The sequence below is a fragment of the Crassostrea angulata genome, chromosome 2, assembly GCF_025612915.1.
Source record: "Crassostrea angulata isolate pt1a10 chromosome 2, ASM2561291v2, whole genome shotgun sequence".
Lineage (NCBI taxonomy): Eukaryota > Metazoa > Mollusca > Bivalvia > Ostreida > Ostreidae > Magallana > Magallana angulata.
The window spans coordinates 14,311,000-14,332,972 of NC_069112.1; the positions used below are offsets into that span (position 1 = coordinate 14,311,000).

At 36.6% G+C, this 21,973-nt stretch overlaps 1 protein-coding gene and 1 pseudogene across 1 annotated transcript; one reads left to right on the forward strand and one right to left on the reverse strand.

The window, feature by feature from the left end:
• Nucleotides 1-2,113: 2,113 nt before the first annotated feature.
• LOC128171832 (uncharacterized) lies at nucleotides 2,114-6,422 on the forward strand (annotated as a pseudogene).
• Nucleotides 6,423-12,248: 5,826 nt separating this feature from the next.
• On the reverse strand, nucleotides 12,249-16,446 carry LOC128171821 (uncharacterized). Its single transcript, XM_052837601.1, has 2 exons — nucleotides 12,878-16,446; nucleotides 12,249-12,353 (listed from the first exon to the last, which is right to left on the reverse strand). The coding sequence occupies exon 1, from the start codon at nucleotides 16,392-16,394 to the stop codon at nucleotides 13,269-13,271; it is 3,126 nt and encodes a 1,041-aa protein (XP_052693561.1). The 5' UTR covers nucleotides 16,395-16,446; the 3' UTR covers nucleotides 12,249-12,353; nucleotides 12,878-13,268.
• Nucleotides 16,447-21,973: the final 5,527 nt, after the last annotated feature.

Here is a 21,973-nt window from a genome sequence, read left to right on the forward strand (position 1 = left end):
AATCTGTGTTATGTAACTAATATATAATTGGAATTAGCTTTTATATCATAAGTAAAATGCTGGTATTGCATGATGAGAATTGTAAGGTGAAATATCTGTGATACTTTGTATTTTATACATTCATGCTACAAAAAGCAAGTACATGTACATGTAGTTATACTTGTCATATATACATGTAAACAATGTATATTTTACTTCATGTCTTGGATTTAAAAATATTAATGTAGGTAAAGTAGTGAAATGTAGGAAGGTAAACCGTGTGTAAAGAAGAATATTCATCAGGAATGAAGTGTGTTGCAATCAGCATAATTAATTAAATGTGTACATCATATTTTTGCACATGATTTGACAGACTGCTCCATTGTTAGCTTTTTATTGGCCAACAAGCTTTTCATATCTCCCTCTGGGGCACCTATTAAATACTGACAGGCTTATGATATTAAAATCTGATCAGTTGGTACATCATGGGTGGAAATGAAAAGTTCACTTTGGACTTAATGGATTATCCAAAAAATGATATCAAATCCTGTTCTATTGTAAAACATTAGATTATATTACTAACAAAGAATAGGATTATCCCAACTTGTAAGTGGGTCACTTTGACCTCATTTTGGAATTTATTGACATATTCAAATCAAATCTGGGTCATACCTCTATAGTCAACTACATTCTTGTAGTGTATTTTTTTTTTTAAAGATGGATACTTTAGACTTTTCAAAAATATTTTATGGTGTACATATTCATTGTAGTTCAAAACAAATTGAGACAAGTGTATCATGTTCACGTAACAGTGAAGTTTTCTTTTTTTATTCATGTACGTACAGTTTTTTTGTAAATTGCATTCATATTTTTAAAAAAGTAAGATCTTTGTTGCATTTTAAAGGGAGATTTGATAGGCATTTAATTGAGATGAAAAAAAAATACAAATGTAAAGATTTCTATGGGAGTTTTTTTTCTTGTGCAATTTTATCATTTTTTAAATAAAAGTCCCTAATAAGGGAATTGCCATATGGATGTTTCTCCATTATTGTATCTTGGCTGTATTTTATTTATTATTGGAAACAATTTCAGATTTTTGAACAAAATAAATTTGGAACTGTTTGAAATTGTTTTGTTTTTACATAAAGTAGAAACCTTGCTCAGCTTTTGTGAAAGCAAAAATATAAAAAGTTTCCGTAAGTTTCAGTTGCGGAAACCCTTTGTAAGCAATATGTTTCCCAATTGTATATGGAGGTTGAAACTATGCAGAAACTTCAAGTTTCAGTAAGTTTCCGTCGCGGAAACCATTTGTTAACAATATGTATCCCAAACGTATATGGAGATTGAAACTATGCAGAAACTTCAAGTTTCAGTAAGTTTCCGTAGCGGAAACCATTTGGATTCATGGACAGCCTAAGTTTCAGCACTGCGGAAACTTAATGAAACTTGAAGTTTCTGTGCTGAAATCTGTCGGAAACTTAAAGTAACCTTAAGTTTCCGCAGAGTTTCAAAAGGGTTTCCGCAGCGCTGAAACCAGATATTTCATCCAGTGAATGTGTGCGCACATGGAAGCATTTGCCGGATGCCTCATATGGACACAATAGTGATCGGCCGAAGCCGATCACAAAAAGGGTGGGACAATTGATCCTGCCAATTATAGAGGAATTAGTTTAATTAGTTGTATGACAAAACTGTTTACTTCAATTTTGAATAAGAGATGTATGTCATGGGCCGAGAGAAATGATGTTATCACAGACGCACAGTTCGGGTTTAGACCATCTCATAGTACTGTTGATGCCATTTTTGCATAACAAACAATCATGAACAAATATTTCTCGAAAAAATGTAGATTGTATTGCGGCTTCGTAGATTTCAAGCGTGCCTTTGACACAGTGGATATGGTTAAAATGTGGAATAAAATTTCAATGTATGGAATCAGAGGTAAACCTCTGAAGATATAACGTTCACTTTATAATAATATTAAGTCTTGTGTTTTATTAGATGGTAAGTTATCAGATTTTTTGGTGAATAATCTTGGTGTTTTACAAGGGGAAATAATTTTCCCTCTCCTTTTTTTCGCTCTATGTCAATGATTGCGAGATGGAATTTTTAAGCAATGGAAATACTAGCGCATATTAAAGCGCAGTCTCAGAATATGCGCATTTATCTCAGTTTACTTTCCATGCTCATTCTGGATTTATCCGGGTTGCGCATGCTGAGTTCCAAAATAGTTTTTTACTAAGTGCTTTTCTATATTACGTCATATCCTTCTTTTCAATCTTCACGTCATACAAACTGGTAGGTTAAAATTTTCTCTGTTGAATTATCATTATTTGCCTAACTATTTCTTAAAAATAACATTCAAAAGTTTTACATCTCTTTGTATACGCTAACTTTAAACTATTATTCGTTGTTGGGATTTGCAGATGGCAGTTATTTTTATCGGATTGTAGTCTTTCACCAGACTTATTTTACTGTGACCTGTACACACGCCATATTCATTGGTACAACGTGGCCTATCGGGCCACGCTTCTTTTTGATTACGTGTCATTAGTTTATTTACTTTTTTTTTTCTAGTTGCTTAGTTAGACATTTTTTTTTTCATTTTAAATAATTTAACAATTGTTTCTATATTTTTATGGTAATACCCAACGATAACTATGCCGAAGACTAAGTCAAGGCCAGCAAGGCCAGCCCCCACGGAGCGGACGTCCAGGCGACCTCGACTCCACGCCGTGGCTAGGGATGAGCCCCAGTCAGTAGTGCAGGCGGCAACCCCACAGGCACGTTCAAGCCCAGTTGAACAGTCAGCGCCACAGGCGCCCACAACCAGCGTTTGCACAATACCGGTCACTGAGGCACCTGTGCCCACAGGTAATTTAACTCTTGTTCCTCTTGACTCCAACCACACCATCCTGCCCTTACCTTTAGGGTCTACTCAATTTTCGTTGGGATACTATGTTGACCCTAGCACTAGGGATAAGATCATATCTGGTAAATACATTAACTTGGGGACATTGCTCGTTAGGGACCCAAACCAACCTCATGTTTCCTCCACTCTTGCAATAGATGCAACCGGCCAATTAATTGCCCAACCTAAATCTCACCACAAAATTCAAAACATTGATCGTTGGACATATGCATTCATTATCTTCATGAGCATTTACACAGCAACACATCCTGAAAAAATACAACAATTCTTAAAGTACATGCATGACATTAGGCTAGGAAGCCAGAGATCACAGGGCTGACTCACATATGACGAACAGTACCGCCTTAGGGCTTCCATTAACCAAAACACAGATTGCGGTGTAGTTGATCCTGAGTTATGGATGATTTACATGACACCCACTGCACCCCAGACCCACACATACAACCAGACTCACACCTCAAACAAAAGGGTAAACAGCGACAAATGCTTTGACTACAACTTCAAAGGTGCATGCACCAGACCAAACTGCCAGTATGTACACAGATGCCTTAGGTGCAATAATGCACACTCCTCTAACACCTGCTCTTTGGCTACGCTTACACAAGCAACCAAAGTTAACAGGCCATTTCGCTTCAACACACCAAACCAAGGTCACCCCCCCCCCTACCAATACAACAACAACCCCTCAGCCAAATTCCCTCGACACACCAAACAATAATAGCCTTTGGTCTCTGGGAATCACCCCAATCCTCATTAAGTCCATTTCACAGTATTTACAACATTACCCAGATAGGCATGCCGCACAAACTTTAGATACTGGTTTTAAGGAAGGATTTAAATTGTTGTATGCAGGACCTAGACTTCCTATTTTTTCTCACAACTTAGTATCAGCCAATCAATACCCAGATATTTTGCAAACAAAAATCTCTAAGGAGGTGGATGAGGGACGCATGGCTGGCCCCTTCCTACAACCACCAATGCCCAACATTCATGTCTCACCAATCGGTTTAGTTCCCAAAAGCGACGGCGGTTGGAGAATGATAACACATTTATTTTACCCACCGTCGTCCAGCATAAATAAATACATAGACCCTAAAGATACAACAGTAACCTACACTTCCTTCGACACAGTCGTAAATACCATTAGCAAATTGGGAAGGGGGGCCTTGTTGGCAAAAGAGGATATAAAAAGTGCTTTTAGGCTAATACCCGTATACCCTGGGGACTTTGAACTGCTACGACTTTTCTTTAGGGGTGCTTACTATTTAGATAAAATGTTGCCCTTTGGCTGCTCAATTTCGTGCAAAATTTTTGAAACATTTTCTACATTCATCGAATGGTTGGTCAGAAGGCAATCTTGTTTAGAAACCACCCACCATTACCTAGATGATTTTATGTTTGCCGGTCGGTCTGATACTAACCATTGTAGTATGCTAGTCGACACCTTTCATAGCCTATGTACAGACATGGGGATTCCACTTAATAAGGACAAAGCACAGGGGCCTACAACATCACTTGTGTTCTTGGGTCTGGTCATAGATACAATTCAAATGCAAATTCGCATACCACCACCAAAGATTCAAGAAATGTTGTCAATTCTCAAACATCATATTCAGAAAAGAACAATTACCATCAATTCACTGCAAAGCATTGTAGGTAAACTTAATTTCTTTGCCAGGGCTATACCAGGTAGTCGAGCATTCAACAGACGTTTTATAATGCTATGATTGGTAAGGTTCAACCCTATCACCATGTTAACATTACCTCTGCAATGAAATTAGACATGCAAATGTGGCTCGACCTCCTGACCAATTTCAATGGGGTTGTATATTTCCCGGATTCCGAATGGAGTTCTCAAGAAACACTTAACCTTTTTACAGATAGCTCTGGGACAGCTTCATTAGGATGCGGTTCATATTTTCAAGGGCAGTGGGCCTATCTCCAGTGGCCATCGTCATGGGCAAACAAACCAATCATTCATGACATTACATTTTTAGAATTAGTCCCCATTGTTTTGGCATTCACCATTTGGGCTAAAGCACTCCGAAACAAAAAAATAATCCTACATATAGACAACCTAGCTCTTGTACACATCATTAACAAACAATCATCCTCATCTGATAGAGTCATGTTTCTCATTAGGCCACTCATGCTTGTCACTATAAAAAACAACATTCAGTTCAAAGCCCAGCATATTCCTGGCAATCAAAATGGTATAGCAGATGCAATATCTCGTCAACAGTGGGGCAGATTCAGACTGGCTCCAGCAGCAGACCAGCTACCCCAACCCATACCAACATCCTTCCACAACGTGCTCTTGAAGATGAAATGAACCGCCTTCTCATGTCATCACTAGCCAGTAACACTACCAAAGCTTACGCTGTGGGTCTGCAAGCTTTCGACCAGTTTAGATTAAATCAACAGTTGTCCATCCTTTGGCCACCACCTTAAAATCACATTTTAATGTTCATAGCTCACCTGTCCATACAAGGCTGCAAACAAACCACTGCTAGGGCCTATACATCTGCAATTGCATTTAAATGTAAAGTATTAGGGAATGGTGACCCTACAAAACATTTCCTTGTTGGTAAAGTGTTAGAAGGCATGAAAAGGCAAAATAACAACAGGGATGTGCGCATGCCCATAACCCTCGAGATTTTGAATCAAATCCTTCATAAGTTGCCTGTGGTATGCCAGGATACCTATGAAACTTCACTGTTTTCTGCTGCGTTTACCTTAGCATATTATGCATTATTAAGGGTGGGGGAATTAGCATTATCTAAGGGTAACTCACCCGATAGAATCATCCAGGTTCAGCATATTTCAATTCAACACTCTATTATCAATCTCCTTATTAAATACTCCAAGACGGATCAACTAGGCAAAGGAACCCACTTGCGCATCAATGCCACTGACACCCAATTTTGTCCGGTCAAAATTATGAACAAATATTTACAAGTTCGGCCAAATGTTACAGGCCCCCTGTTTTGCCACTACTCCGGCCAACCACTAACCCGCTATCAGTTCTCATCAGTACTGGCAAAAGCCCTACAAGTTTTGGGAATCAACAGCAAGTATTACAAATCTCATTCATTCAGGATAGGGGCAGCTACCATGCTGGCACAGCAGGGCCTATCAGAACAAGCCATACAAACCTCTGGGCGATGGCATTCACAAGCCTATAGGTCTTACGTTAGGTAATGCATATTCAGCATTCCCCTTCACTCAACTAACCACCGGCAGTAGGCGATTAATTATCATGTTCCCTCCCTTAAGATCTTCATTTTAATTTCCTTTTTGTATCTGTCATTATTTTAACAAAATATTTGCATTCCTAAACCAATTTAATCCAAGTGGTTGCAGATCCAGTTAATGTGTGGATTTTGGGATCTTCCATTATCAAACATGCTACAGTAGCAGCCTCACAAAGAATCTGAGGAACCAACCTATCCATTCCAAATGCCAACATATGGTGGCAGGGGTACAGTGGCATGAAACTTTTGGACCTTGTCCCTAACTCAAGTACCTCAAAGGCCTCAAATTGCAAAGTCCTCCTCACATTATTGTCGTTCATTGCGGAGCCAATAATGTTGGCAAAACTCGTCTTGACCGGCTGTTGACCATGGTACATGACATTCTGTCTCAATGTAAAACATTATTCCCAAAAACCAAATTTGTGTGGTCCTCTACCCTCCCCAGGATAACATGGCGCTATTCAACAAACACAAAAGCCATGAACCAAACCCGAACCCGAGTTGACCGCCAAGCAATTAAAACCATGGTGAGCCTGGGAGGGGCCTACATCAAGCATCCTCAAATTAAAATCGGTCATACCCAACTTTTTCATAGTGACGGTACCCACCTATCCAAGTTGGGGACTGACCTTTTTCTCAACAATTTACAAGGGGCTATCGAACACATAATGGGATCAAAACCAAGTAAAAGCAATCCCATCTTCATTGGCATTGGTCGGCGGTATCTATTTGAGGTGGGGACGTGACGCCGTCACCAATATGTAGGACCTTTGGTGGCGGATGCATGTGGCGCTTTCGTCAAACCCCACCTCAAATGGAACAGTGTTTTCTAAACCGTGTATCATTTTTGTGGCGCAAATAGCGCTTTTCATCATTGCAACTTTGATACATGCAAATTATTATGTTTAATTATACAATTGTGTATTAAATGGGATATTGACCCATTTAACCTTATTGCACTTTAATGCAGCTTTGATTGAACTTTGAACTCTGATTGAACTTTGAACTCTGATTGAACTTTGAACTCTGATTGAACTTTGACCTTATTGCATTTTGAGTGGCGTTGTGCATTTGTGACCTACCCAGTGCACAATTCAGCCCATTTTGGGGTCGCCACACTTGATTGTTTGTTGTTGGGGAGACGACCCTGCGGCCGCTCCCAAATTTTGTTCCTTATGTCACCGCGACCAAATAAGCCAATTACATTAAAATAAATCCCATCCAAATTTTTACTTTGTGTCTTATATCTGTGATAATCCAATTGAATTACAAAAGCTATCCTTATTTTTACTGATGTACGCAGACGACATGGTTATGCTCAGTCTGCTGCTGACTTACAGTTAATGTTGAATACTAGTACTTTAGAAAATTATACAGAGAAATGGTCGTTAACGGTTAACGGTTAATGTAAACAAAACAAAAATAATGGTTTTCAGAAATGGGGGAATTTTACGAACAGAAGATGTGTGGTTTTATAAGTGTGAACAAATTGAAGTAGTGAACAGTTTTTGTTATCTTGGACTTTTGTTGAATTACAATGGCAAATTTCATGTTACGCAAAAACAATTGTCATTGCAATGTATGAAGGCGCTTTTTGCACTGAAAAGGATATGTTGTAATATGAGTCTTAATTTTACTACGCTTTTGTCCCTTTTTGACACTTGTGTAGGAAGTATTGCTTACTACGGTTGTGATGTCTGGGGCATTCATTCTGCCCCGGATATAGAAAAAATTCATCTTAATTATTGTAAAAACATACTTAATGTTAAAAGGGGCACATTTAATGCAGTTATTTATTGTGAATTGGGCAGAATGCCTCTGCAATGTATCAGAAAAATACGTATTTTAAGATACTGGATGAAACTTTTATCATCAAAAAATTGCATTTTGAATTCATGTTATATTAATATGTATAATGAAACTTTAGGTAAAAACAAATGTTAAAACTGGGCTGTAGAGATCAAGAACATGTTAACAAGTATTGGGCTAATGGACTTATGGGAAAACCAATTTTTTGAAAAGCCAGAAACTATTTTAATAATCGCCAAGCAACGTATTTTTGATAATTTTAAACAGTCTCTACTAGCTGATATAAATGCCTCTTCCAAATGTACAATCTATAGATATTTAGTTGATCATTGTACCTTGCAGTCATATATAACAAAAAGAATTCCTTTACAATATACATATAAGAAACTTATATGTAAATTAAGATTATCATCTCATTGTCTTACCATCGAAACTGGCAGATATAACAATGTTCCATTACAAAGACGTTTATGTCCTCTTTGTACTTTAGATATACAAGATGCATATCATTTTATATTGAAATGTCCCTATTACTGTAACTTAAGAGAAAAATTCTTTAAGAAGTTTTATTATATTGAACCCGTTTGTCTTTAAATTAATTCTATTATTGTCAACACAAAATGTAAAGGATTTGTGCAATTTAGGTAAATATATTAAGAATGCTTTTGTAAGAAAAAACTTCATGTATAAACTTGCCTTTTTTCAAGTGACCAGTATATTTATTGTAACGTGTATATTAATTGTTCATGTATATGTCTATGAGCTGTACAGCTGTTGACTAATAAACAATACAATACATATATGGTCATGTCAAAATTGGACAAATTTGTAGACTTTACATTTGTCGATTTTTAAAATGTCAATTGTGCTATTACAGAAAACAGAGATATAAATGCAGAGACTACCGATGGAAAGTGCGTATTATTGTAACAGGTTACATGTAAATAACAAACAACATTTTAAAGTTGCAAATGTCCATCTGTGGAGAGAATTTCAATGAATGTCTGCGGAGTCAACTTTAGAGTGTTTATGTCCGAGTTTTATAGATTACACGATCAGAATAACACACATTCATACTCGAGCTCACAAACAAACACCACTGCATGTTCGGATTTACAAGTTTACAGTACTGAATTTTTTTAATACAATTACCCTAAATATATTTCTGATCATTGTTAAATACAAAACAAAGTGAAATGTTACGGTACCATAAGAGTAGCTCTTGTAAATCAAAATTACATTAAAACGTTAATCATCTTCATTTTTGTTAACATTTACTTAATTCGAGTCTTAACAATAAATGAAGGACATCGAATCCAGTCTATCTTTTGATAATCGACATTTTACAGAAATGTTATGTATTTTAGCATTTTTAACGTAAATCATAATATTTCTTTATCATGGTAATTGCCATCATATCAAAACATTGTCTATATAACATAATTATATATTCAAAGCAAGAACGTATAATTAATATCAAATACAATCTTCCACTAGGTCGCATGCAGACTGACGTTTTACATACTAATTGTTTGACCATAATTTATCACCTAATTGTCATTGGGCTTTTCCGGGTTTTTTCCCGATTACAGCAAAAAGCACGCGGTGGTTGTGACCGGTCAGCAGAGGCTGCTCACTCCTCGTAGGCACCTGATCCTGCCTTTATCCTTTTGGAGGTCCGTGTTTGCTCTGCTTTGATTTTGTATTGCGTTTTATGGATTTTTAAGATGGCTGATGGTTTGTTATTTTCATTCATCACATTTTGATATTTCTTTAATGAATTCCAGATACGACGTAACATGCATGTTTTTATGTTTAACTCCCACATTAGAGCCCATCAAAATATATATAGGATGTTATATATTCATGTTTGCCTTTTAATATACACAGAATATGGACGACGATTATAATCACACAGTGGGTATGCCCGGTATGAACGTAAAAAGACCAAACATTTTACTCGCATTTTTTATCGAAAGCAAGGGCCAATGAATCTTTTAGAATGTATGCGGAGATCCTGGAAATTTTACAGGGGGTTCTGAAGAATAATTTTGTTTTTTGAGGGGGGGGGGGCATGCGCGGATAAGAAAAATTTTCCTGGGGTGGGGGTTGAGTGTCTGACGGTTATTTGAGTTTGCCTGGGGATGTCCGAGGCATATTTTTGTAATTTTATATTGTACATGTAATGGAAAGAAATTTTGCGGGGGTTGGGGTGGGGTCTGGAACCCTCACCCTACTCTTCTATATTCGCGCATGGGAAAGGCCGATGCCGGTAATTTAACGGTAATTTTAACCATTTTTATTTAATTAATCATTTTCAAAATTATCGGAATTCCAATGTTACCTTTAAACGCAGTTAAAACTTAAAATACGAACCATTTAGTCTCGGTGAGTATTCGGCCAACATGCGTCCGCGTACGAAAGAAATGGCAATATTCAAGAAATTTGGATGGACGATCTGGGTCCTAGGTCGTCCATCCGATTCTTTTTCAGACTAAGAGCTACAAAACTGCACTTAGAGAATGTCAAACTGATTATGTCAATTTATTTTGTCTCAAAGAATCAGTTTTTTTAATAAAGTTTTATTTAAAAAAAAAAAGAAATCGGGCACAATTTTCAATGTTAGCATTTTACAATTTAAAGGTCTAATCAAATTTTGAATGAAGTTTCAAGGTACTACTCTTCGTTGTTTTATACGAAATATTGCGTGGAAAAAAAGATTTACATCGCATATATATTATAGAACTAATTTCTTCTCTTTTTTATTTACATCAAAATAAATCCAAGAAAAAATCTAAATATTTTTTTTTCCTTTATATGTGTTAATGAAAACGTTGATCAGCAAGGGCCGGTGTTATATAGTGCCTTTTCCCCCTAGCCATCTTTCCCCCCGGAAAAATGGCTATATAGCAGTTCTTCCCCCCGGAAAAATGGCTATATAGCAGTTTTTCCCCCACGGAAAGCTGACTATATAGTGGGCTTTCCCGCTTTTTATAGCCAGATTACCCCCACGGAAAACCTACTATATAGTGGATTTTCCCCCATTTTTACTTTCCGGCCATGTTTATTGCGGACCATTCGTGACACTTATTTACAATAACTGATATGATATTAATTTCTCACAAAAAGGATAATTATGGCATTTATTAATAAATAGAAAAAAAACATGGTTTTTCAACCTCAAATATGAACTAAGGCATGCGCCGTCATAACATGCATGTGTCATCATCGTTTATTTGACCTGTTCTCACCCCTTTTTGGAACACCTTTTACACGGATTTCGGAATACCTCGAATCTTTTTCATCTAATCGATGCTTATCTACAGTTTTGACTTCGACGTTATGAACACGTGAGAACACATTTAAGTAAAAATACGCCGGTTTGGAAATTTAATTTTCCAATGTATTACCATCAATGTATAAGCTTCTCCCAGGGAACTAACTGACCAATTTTGACTTAGTTTTGTAGAGGAATGGAATAAAAAGTGGAAATGTATTACTCCCTTCGTCCAAAAGGCTATCAATTTTAAATTGATACCGTTAGAATTGACGATCTTATAAACAATTATATATTTCTTCTTCTAAATATCAAACGGGAGACAGGATGCAATGATATGATGAGAAACTGAAATGTTTTAGTTTTACTTTGATTGATAGGGTTCTAAATCATGGTTAAAGGGTATTTTAATCATGTATTAAGAGCGTGTGTAATGTTAGTGTTTACCATTTCGTTTTAAAGTTACGCATATTCATATTTTTAAGCACATTTCAACGAAACGCTAGATATTATGATGTAAACATTTAAAAAAAAACCAATGAAATGTCTTCACAACCAGAACAATGTCGGAAAATGTGAAATGGAGCCTGAACTAACTTTATGTTTATATTGTCACTCACTTTTTGCTAATTTTTCCACTTTTAAGTTTGCAACGTGATTTATTAATATACAATTTTGAAAACGATGCTATATAAATCAAGATATACGATTCAATTACCTAAAAAATTTATACTATTTGTTTCATATTTTTGCAATAAAGATTTACTTGTGTACCATATTATTTCTTCGAACAATTAAACAAGGGTTATTAAAAAAACAAAACAAAAACAAAAAACAACCAACACATATATTGTGATGAGCTGACTTTTTTAAAAATATAAGCTTGTTCTTCTAATCAAAGTCGTATATGCGCTTAGGTTGGTTATTTATTTTTGATTTTCGGTTTCTCCTTTTATGAATAAAAGTTCATTGATTTATTTATCTTGTACTGGCCAGTGAAATGAGGAAACTGGTACTTTTGTAAATGCGTCTTTATTTTATTTTGGAGGGTGACAAAACATATAAGATGAATGACGAATGACGAATGACGAATGACGATTTACTACAAAAAATAGAGAAAAAATATTGTAAATAAACTAATTCAAAAAACACACACATACAAATTCATCCTAGTAAATATATGGTTGACAATGATGAAACGTATGACTATCTGATGTATCAGTATAACCTAATTCAATTAATCACAATAAGATATGCATCTAGATACATAAATCTGAAATGCCCTAGTAAAGAAAAATGTAAACAAAGAGGCATAACTCTAGACAACCAAATGATATCATACATGTTGCAAATGGAGTTACCTCCCGTAATATATCAATTATAAACCTAACATAATCCAGCGAAGTTGCACACATGCCTCATAATTACATATAAGTACCTCTATATAGCTTTATCAATATATCATTAATAATGACCTTGAAATATCCATGCATATGCATAAATAGTAACTTTATACCTACACTAAAGTATGAAAATTATCAAATGTACTGTAATATAATTCTACTGCACAATGTACATATGCATTGGAAAAACATTCTAACAATATACATATATCATAACACTCACCAATTAAGTAGTTTCCTCCATAGAAAAGTACATTCAGTACAAAATGATTGAAGACATGAGCCCGCCTCACACAAGTTCACGGGCTCTACACACAAAAATATTGAGCTCAAAAACTGATGACGTCAGATCAGGTATGACTAACTGCAGTACCAGCATAGATATGACTAATTGCAGTATTGGCGGTAACAACCCAGCCCCCTAATTGTGGAATGAATATGACACAATTACGTCGAAAATACTCTACATCATTAAGTTACAAACAACCTAGTTTTTTATCAAATTTGTGTCTTCACTAGCAATTGTTCCTAGAAAATGTCAACAATGAACAAACATTCAATGATCACAAATAATAATACAGAAATTTGCACAAGTTCGTAATAATCAAACAGTTCTAACAATCTCCTTCTAGAATCCGGCAGAGTTTATCAACGGGGCGGATCAGAATATTTGTCGCAGTTTTAACTTTAACTTGTCGCACAAGTCCGTTGCAGTCCGGGATAGTTTCACAAATAATGCCCATAGGCCACGAATTTCTCGGAGAATTAGAATCGACTATTAACACAACATCACCAATTTGCAAGTTCCGTTTGATTTCGTGCCACTTCTGTCTTTCTTGTAAAAGCGGTAGGTATTCCCGTACCCATCTATGCCAAAACAGGTTTGCCATATATTGAACTTGTCTCCACCTTCTCCTGTGATAGATGTCGTCCTTATCAAAAACTCCCGGAGGCAGGTTCGGTTTCCGCTTCATTAAGAGCAAATGGTTTGGTGTAAGTGGTTCCAAATCAGAGTGGTGATCTGTATTCTTTGTGATTGGTCGATCGTTGATCATATATTCGATTTCACACATCAGGGTATTAAGTCCTTCGTCGTCCAAGGTCTGTTCCCTTACAACGCTGTTCATGGCCTTGCGAATAATTCGAATGATTCTTTCCCACACTCCACCATGATGTGATCCAGCTGGTGGGTTAAACTGCCAGTCTACATTCTTCTGTAACATTGACTTTTGAATCTGGTGTTGATTCCATTCCTGTATGGATCGGGTAAGTTCACGTTCGGCACCAACAAAATTAGTTCCATTATCAGAACGTATCTTCTTAACTTGTCCCCTTCTGGCAATAAAGCGACGCAAGGCATTTATGTAAGAATCAGTGTCCAATGAAGCTGCTACTTCCAAATGTACAGCTCGACTTGCCAAGCAGGTGAATATAACGCCATAACGTTTCACACGACTTCTCTTTTGTTTTACTTCGAACGGTCCAAAGTAATCGACTCCTACTCTGCTAAATGGTGGTTCATCTGGAACGATACGATCCTTTGGTAGATTTGCCATCTTCTGCTCTTCAACTTTCGACTTGAATCGTCTACATGTAACACATCTTGATATCAGCTTCCTGATAGCTGACGGAGCATGAATAATCCAATACTTTTCTCTTAACTTTGCCAACATATGGTTTCTACCACTATGCATCAGTTCTTGGTGAATTTGTCTAAGAATGATTGTTGACACATGATGATCTTTGGATAGAATAACTGGATGTTTCATCTCTGCTGGAATACTTGACTGGTGTAGTCGACCGCCGACACGTAAGATTCCATCATCCAAAAATGGATCCAAGTTCCTGATTCGACTTCTACGATTCACATGAGAGTTTCCTGATGCAAGAGCATTGATTTCTGTGTCAAATTCTTGCTGTTGAACAAATTTCAGTATTGACTTCTCTGCCTCTTTAAGGTCTTGGTGCGAGAGAACACTCTTATCATATGATTCTTGTAATATTGGACTAGAATTGAGTCTTTTCATGTTCACACGCCTTATCAATTCTTTCCGCACTTTCAAAATCCATGCCACTGTTCGTTTCAACAAGTACCACGAAGAATAATGTTGAATCAACTTATTAACACACTCTGTAGAATTGTCTGAATTCTGTTGTTCTGCGATGACTGCTCTGATGGTAACTCTTTTCACCTCTGGGTCATTGTCCAATAATTCTGTATCAGCGATCTCCATTGGATGTTTGGGCCACTGATCCTCTGGTTCCAATAAAAAACTAGGGGCCTTGATCCAGTTTTCTTGCATGATAAGGCTGTTGGCCGATATACCTCTTGATGCGTAATCAGCTGGGTTAACTTTCGTGTTAATGTATCTCCAATTGCTTGGCTGCGATCCTTCATGTATCACTGCTAGTCTGTTAGCTACGAAAGTATGAAATCTTGCCGTTCTGTTCTGAATATAACGTAATACTGCCATACTGTCGGTCCAGAATATAACGCGATCGATGGGCATGTCTAGCTCGGTCAGTAACATCTTGTTGGTTTTGACGGCTATTGTAGCTGCCGTCAACTCCAGTCTTGGAATGGTTGTCTGTTTGAGTGGTGTAACACGAGATTTTCCCATGATGAAAGAACAATGACGTTCTCCGTCTGTATTCTCCAGTAGTAAGTAGGACACTGTGCCATACCCTGTTTCGCTTGCGTCAGAGAAGTGATGTAACTGTGTAATGACTGGATCGAATCCAAAGGGCTTGATACACCTGTTCACTTTGAAGTCTTCTAGTTTCTGGAGGTCCTGGTACCAATGATTCCACTGAATTACGAGGTCATCTGGAATTCTATCGTCCCATCCTAATTGCATCTTGCAAAGTTCTTGAAGGATACATTTGGCCTTGAGTACAAATGGAGCCAAAAATCCTAATGGGTCATATACACTACTGACCATCGACAGAATTCCTCGTCTGGTAAGCGGTTGTTTGTTCAATTCCAGCTTGAAGTTGAAGAAATCAGACTCGACGCACCACTGGACTCCAAGGGCTCTTTCAATCGGCAAAGTATCACGATCTAGATCTAAAGTCTTAACTTCTTTAGCTCTCTCTGACACAGGTATTGAGTTCATGACATCTCGACTGTTGCTTATCCACTTTGAAATGTGAAAACCACCTTTGTCTAAAAGTCTTTGTAAGTCTTTCACTAATATTACAGCCTCGTTCACAGATTTGACAGATTTAAGACAATCATCTACGTAGAAGTTTTTGAGAACGGTGTTAACAGTCTCTTCACTGAAATATCCTTTCCAATCCTGAGCTGTTTTTCGAAGACAAAAATTGGCACAACTAGGTGAAGATGTTGCACCAAACAAATGCACAACCATTTGGTATTCAGTTACACTTTTCGAAGGATCTCCATCTTTCCACCATAGGAATCGAAGAAATGAAGCATCCTGGAGAGGTACACGCACTTGGTAGAACATGCTGTCAATATCACCCATTACAGCTATCTCATCTTCCCGAAATCTGATCAGAGTTCCAATAAGTGTGTTTGTCAAGTTAGGGCCTTGTAACAACTGATCATTTAGTGAAGTTCCTTTGAACTTGGCTGCACAATCGAATACAACGCGCAGTTTATTCTTCTTGGGATGAAATACACCATGATGTGGCAAATACCACACACGTCCATCGTTTTGTTGTAGGTTCTCACTAGGAACTTGTTGTGCGTAACCTTCACTGATAATTTTGTCCATAAATGCTTTATAACTGTCACAAAATTCAATGTTGTTTTCAAATTTTCGGGATAATGAAATCAGTCTCTGTTCTGCTTGTTTTCTGTTGTTAGGCATTGTAACAGTTTTAAATTTGAAAGGTAAGTCAATGATATAATGTCCATCCTCAAAATGAACTGACTTTTTTACCAATTCTAGGAAAGTTTTATCTTCCTTTGACGGCTCTGGAACATCATCGATCGTCCGCTCACAAAAGTCATGATTAAACTGGTATCTTATCTGTTCTTCTAATCTTGCATCAATGCGATTGACCGTGACGAATGTGTTGAAAATGCCATTTTCTGGAACTGTGTCGATTGGTCCATTGATTACCCATCCAAGGATAGTCTTCATAGCGAATGGACCATTGTCTTTACTAGGAATAATGTCCCATGGTTCCATTGCTTTAGGAACATTGACACCAATTAACAAACCGATATCACTATCCATTGGTATCCTGTCAATGTGAATGTCTCTTAAATGTGGCCATCTTTGAAGGTCCTCCAGTGAAATTATGTCTTTCCTGGACACAGGTAATTCTGGTTGTGTGTAAATAGGAGGAAGATCTATTTGATTGTCACCATTCACGTCAGTTATTTCAAGTCCAGAGAGAATATAACAATTTTCTGTCTTCTGTTGTCCCATGGTTGTCAGATTTAACAAAGTCTTTTTGCCTTCAATGTGAAGTAAGTTTGCTATTTTCTCTGTACAAAATGTTGCTGTACTCCCTGAATCCAAGAAAGCATATGTATAAATGTATTTGTCACTGTTTCTTGATTTCAGTCGCACTGGTATAATTGGAAGCGCTTGCCTCACAAGTTCCCCAGCCCCCATATGCGCTGCCGAAGACACAGATGCTGAAGGTACAGACAATCTGTTGTTGTTCTGGTCCGGAGGTTCAAAGCTCTGTCGAGGATCCAAGTGGAGTATAGAAGGATGACATCTCTTACAATGAATACAATATGACTTGCGTTGACAAACTCCCTTCTGGTGTCCAGATTTTAAACAAGAAAAGCACAGTCCTTTCATTTTTAAAACTGCATATCTGTCTTTCAGAGGAAGTTTCATAATGTTCTTGCACTCTTCCAAGGAATGTGACGAACCTTCACAATAGATGCATGGTTTCACAAAAGCACAAAATTTTGGTTTGTATTGAACAGCAGCTGTGTGATTTTCTGTAGATGAATGGGACTCCATAGTTTTTGTAGCAAAGTTCCGGCTCGGTCTTGAAAATGTGTTCACTCTTTCATTCTGTCGTTTTGGTGCACTTGAACTAGAATTCATGACTTCTTTTCCATAGATAGGGTCATTCGCCTTTTTAGCTTCTTTGCGGACGAAGTTTACCAAGTTTTGAAATGTAACAGCTTGTTTTCTGTCTTTAAGCTCATACACCACATTTCGCCACTTTTCTTGTAAGTAGAATGGTAGCTTCCTAATTAGAAGTTTCATGTTTTCTGAGTATTCAAGAACTCGAGCACTGTTTACGTTATTCACAGCAAATTGACACTCGGTTAAGAATATTGCATAAGAGTCTAATGCCTTCGAATTGTCTGGTTTAATTGCTGGCCAATCCAACGCCTTCTTGACATAAGTATGAGCCACAACATCTGGATCACCATATCGATCCTTAAGTTCATCTAAAGCTTGTAGGTATCCTCTTTCTGCATCCAAATGTGAATATCCAGTTACTATTCTGTTAGCTTCACCACTGGTAAATTGAAGAAGAAAGTTCAAGCGCTCTTCATATAAACTGGTGTTAGCGCACACTTTGGTGTTGAACTGTCGGATAAATCTTTGGTAGTCCATTGGATTTCCTTCAAACTTTTGAATGTCAGCTTTAGGTTTGTTGAGCTCTCTTGCAACTGTAAATAGATCATCTGTGTTGTGGTGATTTTCTGCAGTTGTAAACGTTGGCTCTGACAGATGAGAATAAACTTGAGTCTGTGGTTGACGACTTGTTTCATAACTTGAAACAGGCACATATGGTGTACTGTGGCGTGTTATTGTTGGCACATATGGAATACCAGGTGTCATTGTACATGTAGATCTGTTAATGTGGTTAACTGTTTCACATGTTGGTAATGGTCTTGAAACAGACGAAAACACCGGTGCATATGGACTCAACTTTGACTGCTTCACATGCATGTTGGGATCCTGTATTGATGTTGTCACTGTTGATAAAGGCAGATGAATGTCACCCGCGGCCTCTGACAGACGTCCCGCTTCCAGATCAGCTTTTTCCAGTTGTTCGATTATTTTAGTTCTCTCATCACATATTTTTAAAGCTGTCTTTATATCCAGTTCTTCTTCCTTCAATTTCAACTGTAATTTGGCCTCTTCTATCTGTTTTTTCTCTTGAAATGATGCCGCTCTGGCCTCTAATTCCGCTTTTCTTTGACTTTCCTCCAACTTCGCTTGCGAATAACTGCTCTTGCGACTTCCACTAGAACTCACGGAATTGTTATCAATCACAACACTTTTTGAATGTTTCGTAAACCAGTCCTCTACAGAACTTTTCAAATCCATAAGGTATTCATCCCTCTTCTGGAATCTTTCTTCATCAGGGACCTGATCACTGGTAGAAAGCCAAGCCCGTACTTCATCCTGAGACACTAGAAATTCTTCGTATTTATCGAGCCATTCACTATACGCTCTTCTAATCGTTTCTTTATCCTCTGATGATAATAATAATTTCTGTAAGTTGTCACTAAGTGTTAACAGTATTTTGAAACACCTTTCTCGGTTTTTATTTTTACTTTCCAGGGTAAATTCAGCACCTTTTTCAGTCATTTTCCTACTTCGTTCACTCCTACGGTACTGTTCTATCTTCTCACCCTCCATCCTCCTCCATCATCTACTTAATTGTAAATATTTGTACTGGCCAGTGAAATGAGGAAACTGGTACTTTTGTAAATGCGTCTTTATTTTATTTTGGAGGGTGACAAAACATATAAGATGAATGACGAATGACGAATGACGAATGACGAATGACGAATGACGAATGACGATTTACTACAAAAAATAGAGAAAAAATATTGTAAATAAACTAATTCAAAAAACACACACATACAAATTCATCCTAGTAAATATATGGTTGACAATGATGAAACGTATGACTATCTGATGTATCAGTATAACCTAATTCAATTAATCACAATAAGATATGCATCTAGATACATAAATCTGAAATGCCCTAGTAAAGAAAAATGTAAACAAAGAGGCATAACTCTAGACAACCAAATGATATCATACATGTTGCAAATGGAGTTACCTCCCGTAATATATCAATTATAAACCTAACATAATCCAGCGAAGTTGCACACATGCCTCATAATTACATATAAGTACCTCTATATAGCTTTATCAATATATCATTAATAATGACCTTGAAATATCCATGCATATGCATAAATAGTAACTTTATACCTACACTAAAGTATGAAAATTATCAAATGTACTGTAATATAATTCTACTGCACAATGTACATATGCATTGGAAAAACATTCTAACAATATACATATATCATAACACTCACCAATTAAGTAGTTTCCTCCATAGAAAAGTACATTCAGTACAAAATGATTGAAGACATGAGCCCGCCTCACACAAGTTCACGGGCTCTACACACAAAAATATTGAGCTCAAAAACTGATGACGTCAGATCAGGTATGACTAACTGCAGTACCAGCATAGATATGACTAATTGCAGTATTGGCGGTAACATATCTAATTATTTATTATATCATTAGTCAGCTTATGAATTGATTAAATGTTTTGAAGAATAATGAATTTTACCCGCGTACCTTTTCAAAAAATTTTGTTCGTAAATTAAAAAAAAAAAGCTGCAGAATTAAACGTAAATTTTCAATCATTTTGATAAAGAAATATATGAGTGATTGTGTATTTTTATATGATGTTTTTACTTTTAAATGACCGTAAAAATATGTTCATGTGGTCATCTATAGTTTTTGAGATATGGGGCCCTAAAAATACATTCTTTATAATTGGATTTCAAACATCGGGCTCGAAAACAACAAAGACTCCTAACCTGCATGGGGGCTTAAATTTTCGGTGTCATCTACTAGTGGTATACCACTATCACTGTAAAAATATGGTTAATTGGTAATATCTATAATTTGAGATTCGGATCCCCACTTATAGAACAATATTCAATCATTATAATGGGGTTTTATACATCGGGCCCTCAAACATCAAGGGCCCCTACCCTGAGAGCTGAAATTTTCAGAGTCATCTTCAAGTGGTAAACCACTGCCACTATAAAAATATGGTGATATGGTTATATCTAGTTTATGAGACATTGGACCCTAAAGAATATGCACTATAATTATTATAATAGGATTTTAAAAATCGGGCTCTGAAACATCGGAAACAAAATTTCTCTAACACAGATCGAGGTTTAGCCTGGATGAAATTTTCGCAAACAGACAAACAGTCTGATAAATTTATCAAGAAATTCTTAAAACATTCTCGTTTAATACAATTTCAGAACACAGAATTATGCATATAAGTGTATAACTTGTAAAACTTTTTTTCAATAAATTACCTAAATTAAGTTCTATGTGTAATTCCATTACACACATGTTCAACTTTCAGCATTGTCTATAAAAATAATAAATCGGCAAAACGAATCTTAACCTGTACAGATGAATGCAGATATACATGTATGCAACCTGGAAGTGTAGAAATATTGATTTTAATCCTTACTGGATTTCCATAAATATTTTTTATAAAATCTGAACCAAAAACGTGAGGGAGAAACCCTACTATGGGGGAAAAGCTACTATATAGTAGCTTTTCCCCCCGGGGGGAAAGGCTACTATATAGTAGGTTTTCCGGGGGGAAAAGCTACTATGGGGGAAAAACTGCTATACAACACCGGTTCTATGTCGTGCAAGCACCTACTTAATAGATTGTTACACGGATCTACCACGATGACAAATATCGAAAAGGCAATATTGTGGGTGAAGGATGAAAGTGTACTTTGTTTTTTAGGTTTATTTTTGATAATTATATTTATCTGGATCAATTTGGTCTGTTGTTTTGTTTTGTTTATTGAAAAGGGGAATAAAGAAAATGAGTAATTTCCGATATGAAGTCAAGCATATATTTTCATATTATCATTGACTTAAAACATGTTGGAAAAAAGAAATATTGCATCAAGCAGTTAGTTATTATGCGCAGATCATGCATTCCTCTATGGTTTTCACAATTGCATGTATCAGTTACTACACGTATTTGCTTACGGAGAAATAAATTTCCAAAGAGATGATATAGTTATCAGTTAAGTTCCAGATTGTCTTCTGCACATGCAAGCACGTGTGTAATCCTGATTTAAAAATAGGTATAATGTCCGGGGAGGGAGGGGGGTCATCGCAACAAAATTGTGTATAAGCGTACTAGAGTGTACATTGTTAATTAATAATTGATGTTGAATTGTTATTAACAAACAAAATCATAAATTTATAATAACAAACACTAAAATGCCAAGGAGTTCTGCTGGACGCGATTTCATTTGTCTTCAATTAATAGAGTGTAGGGA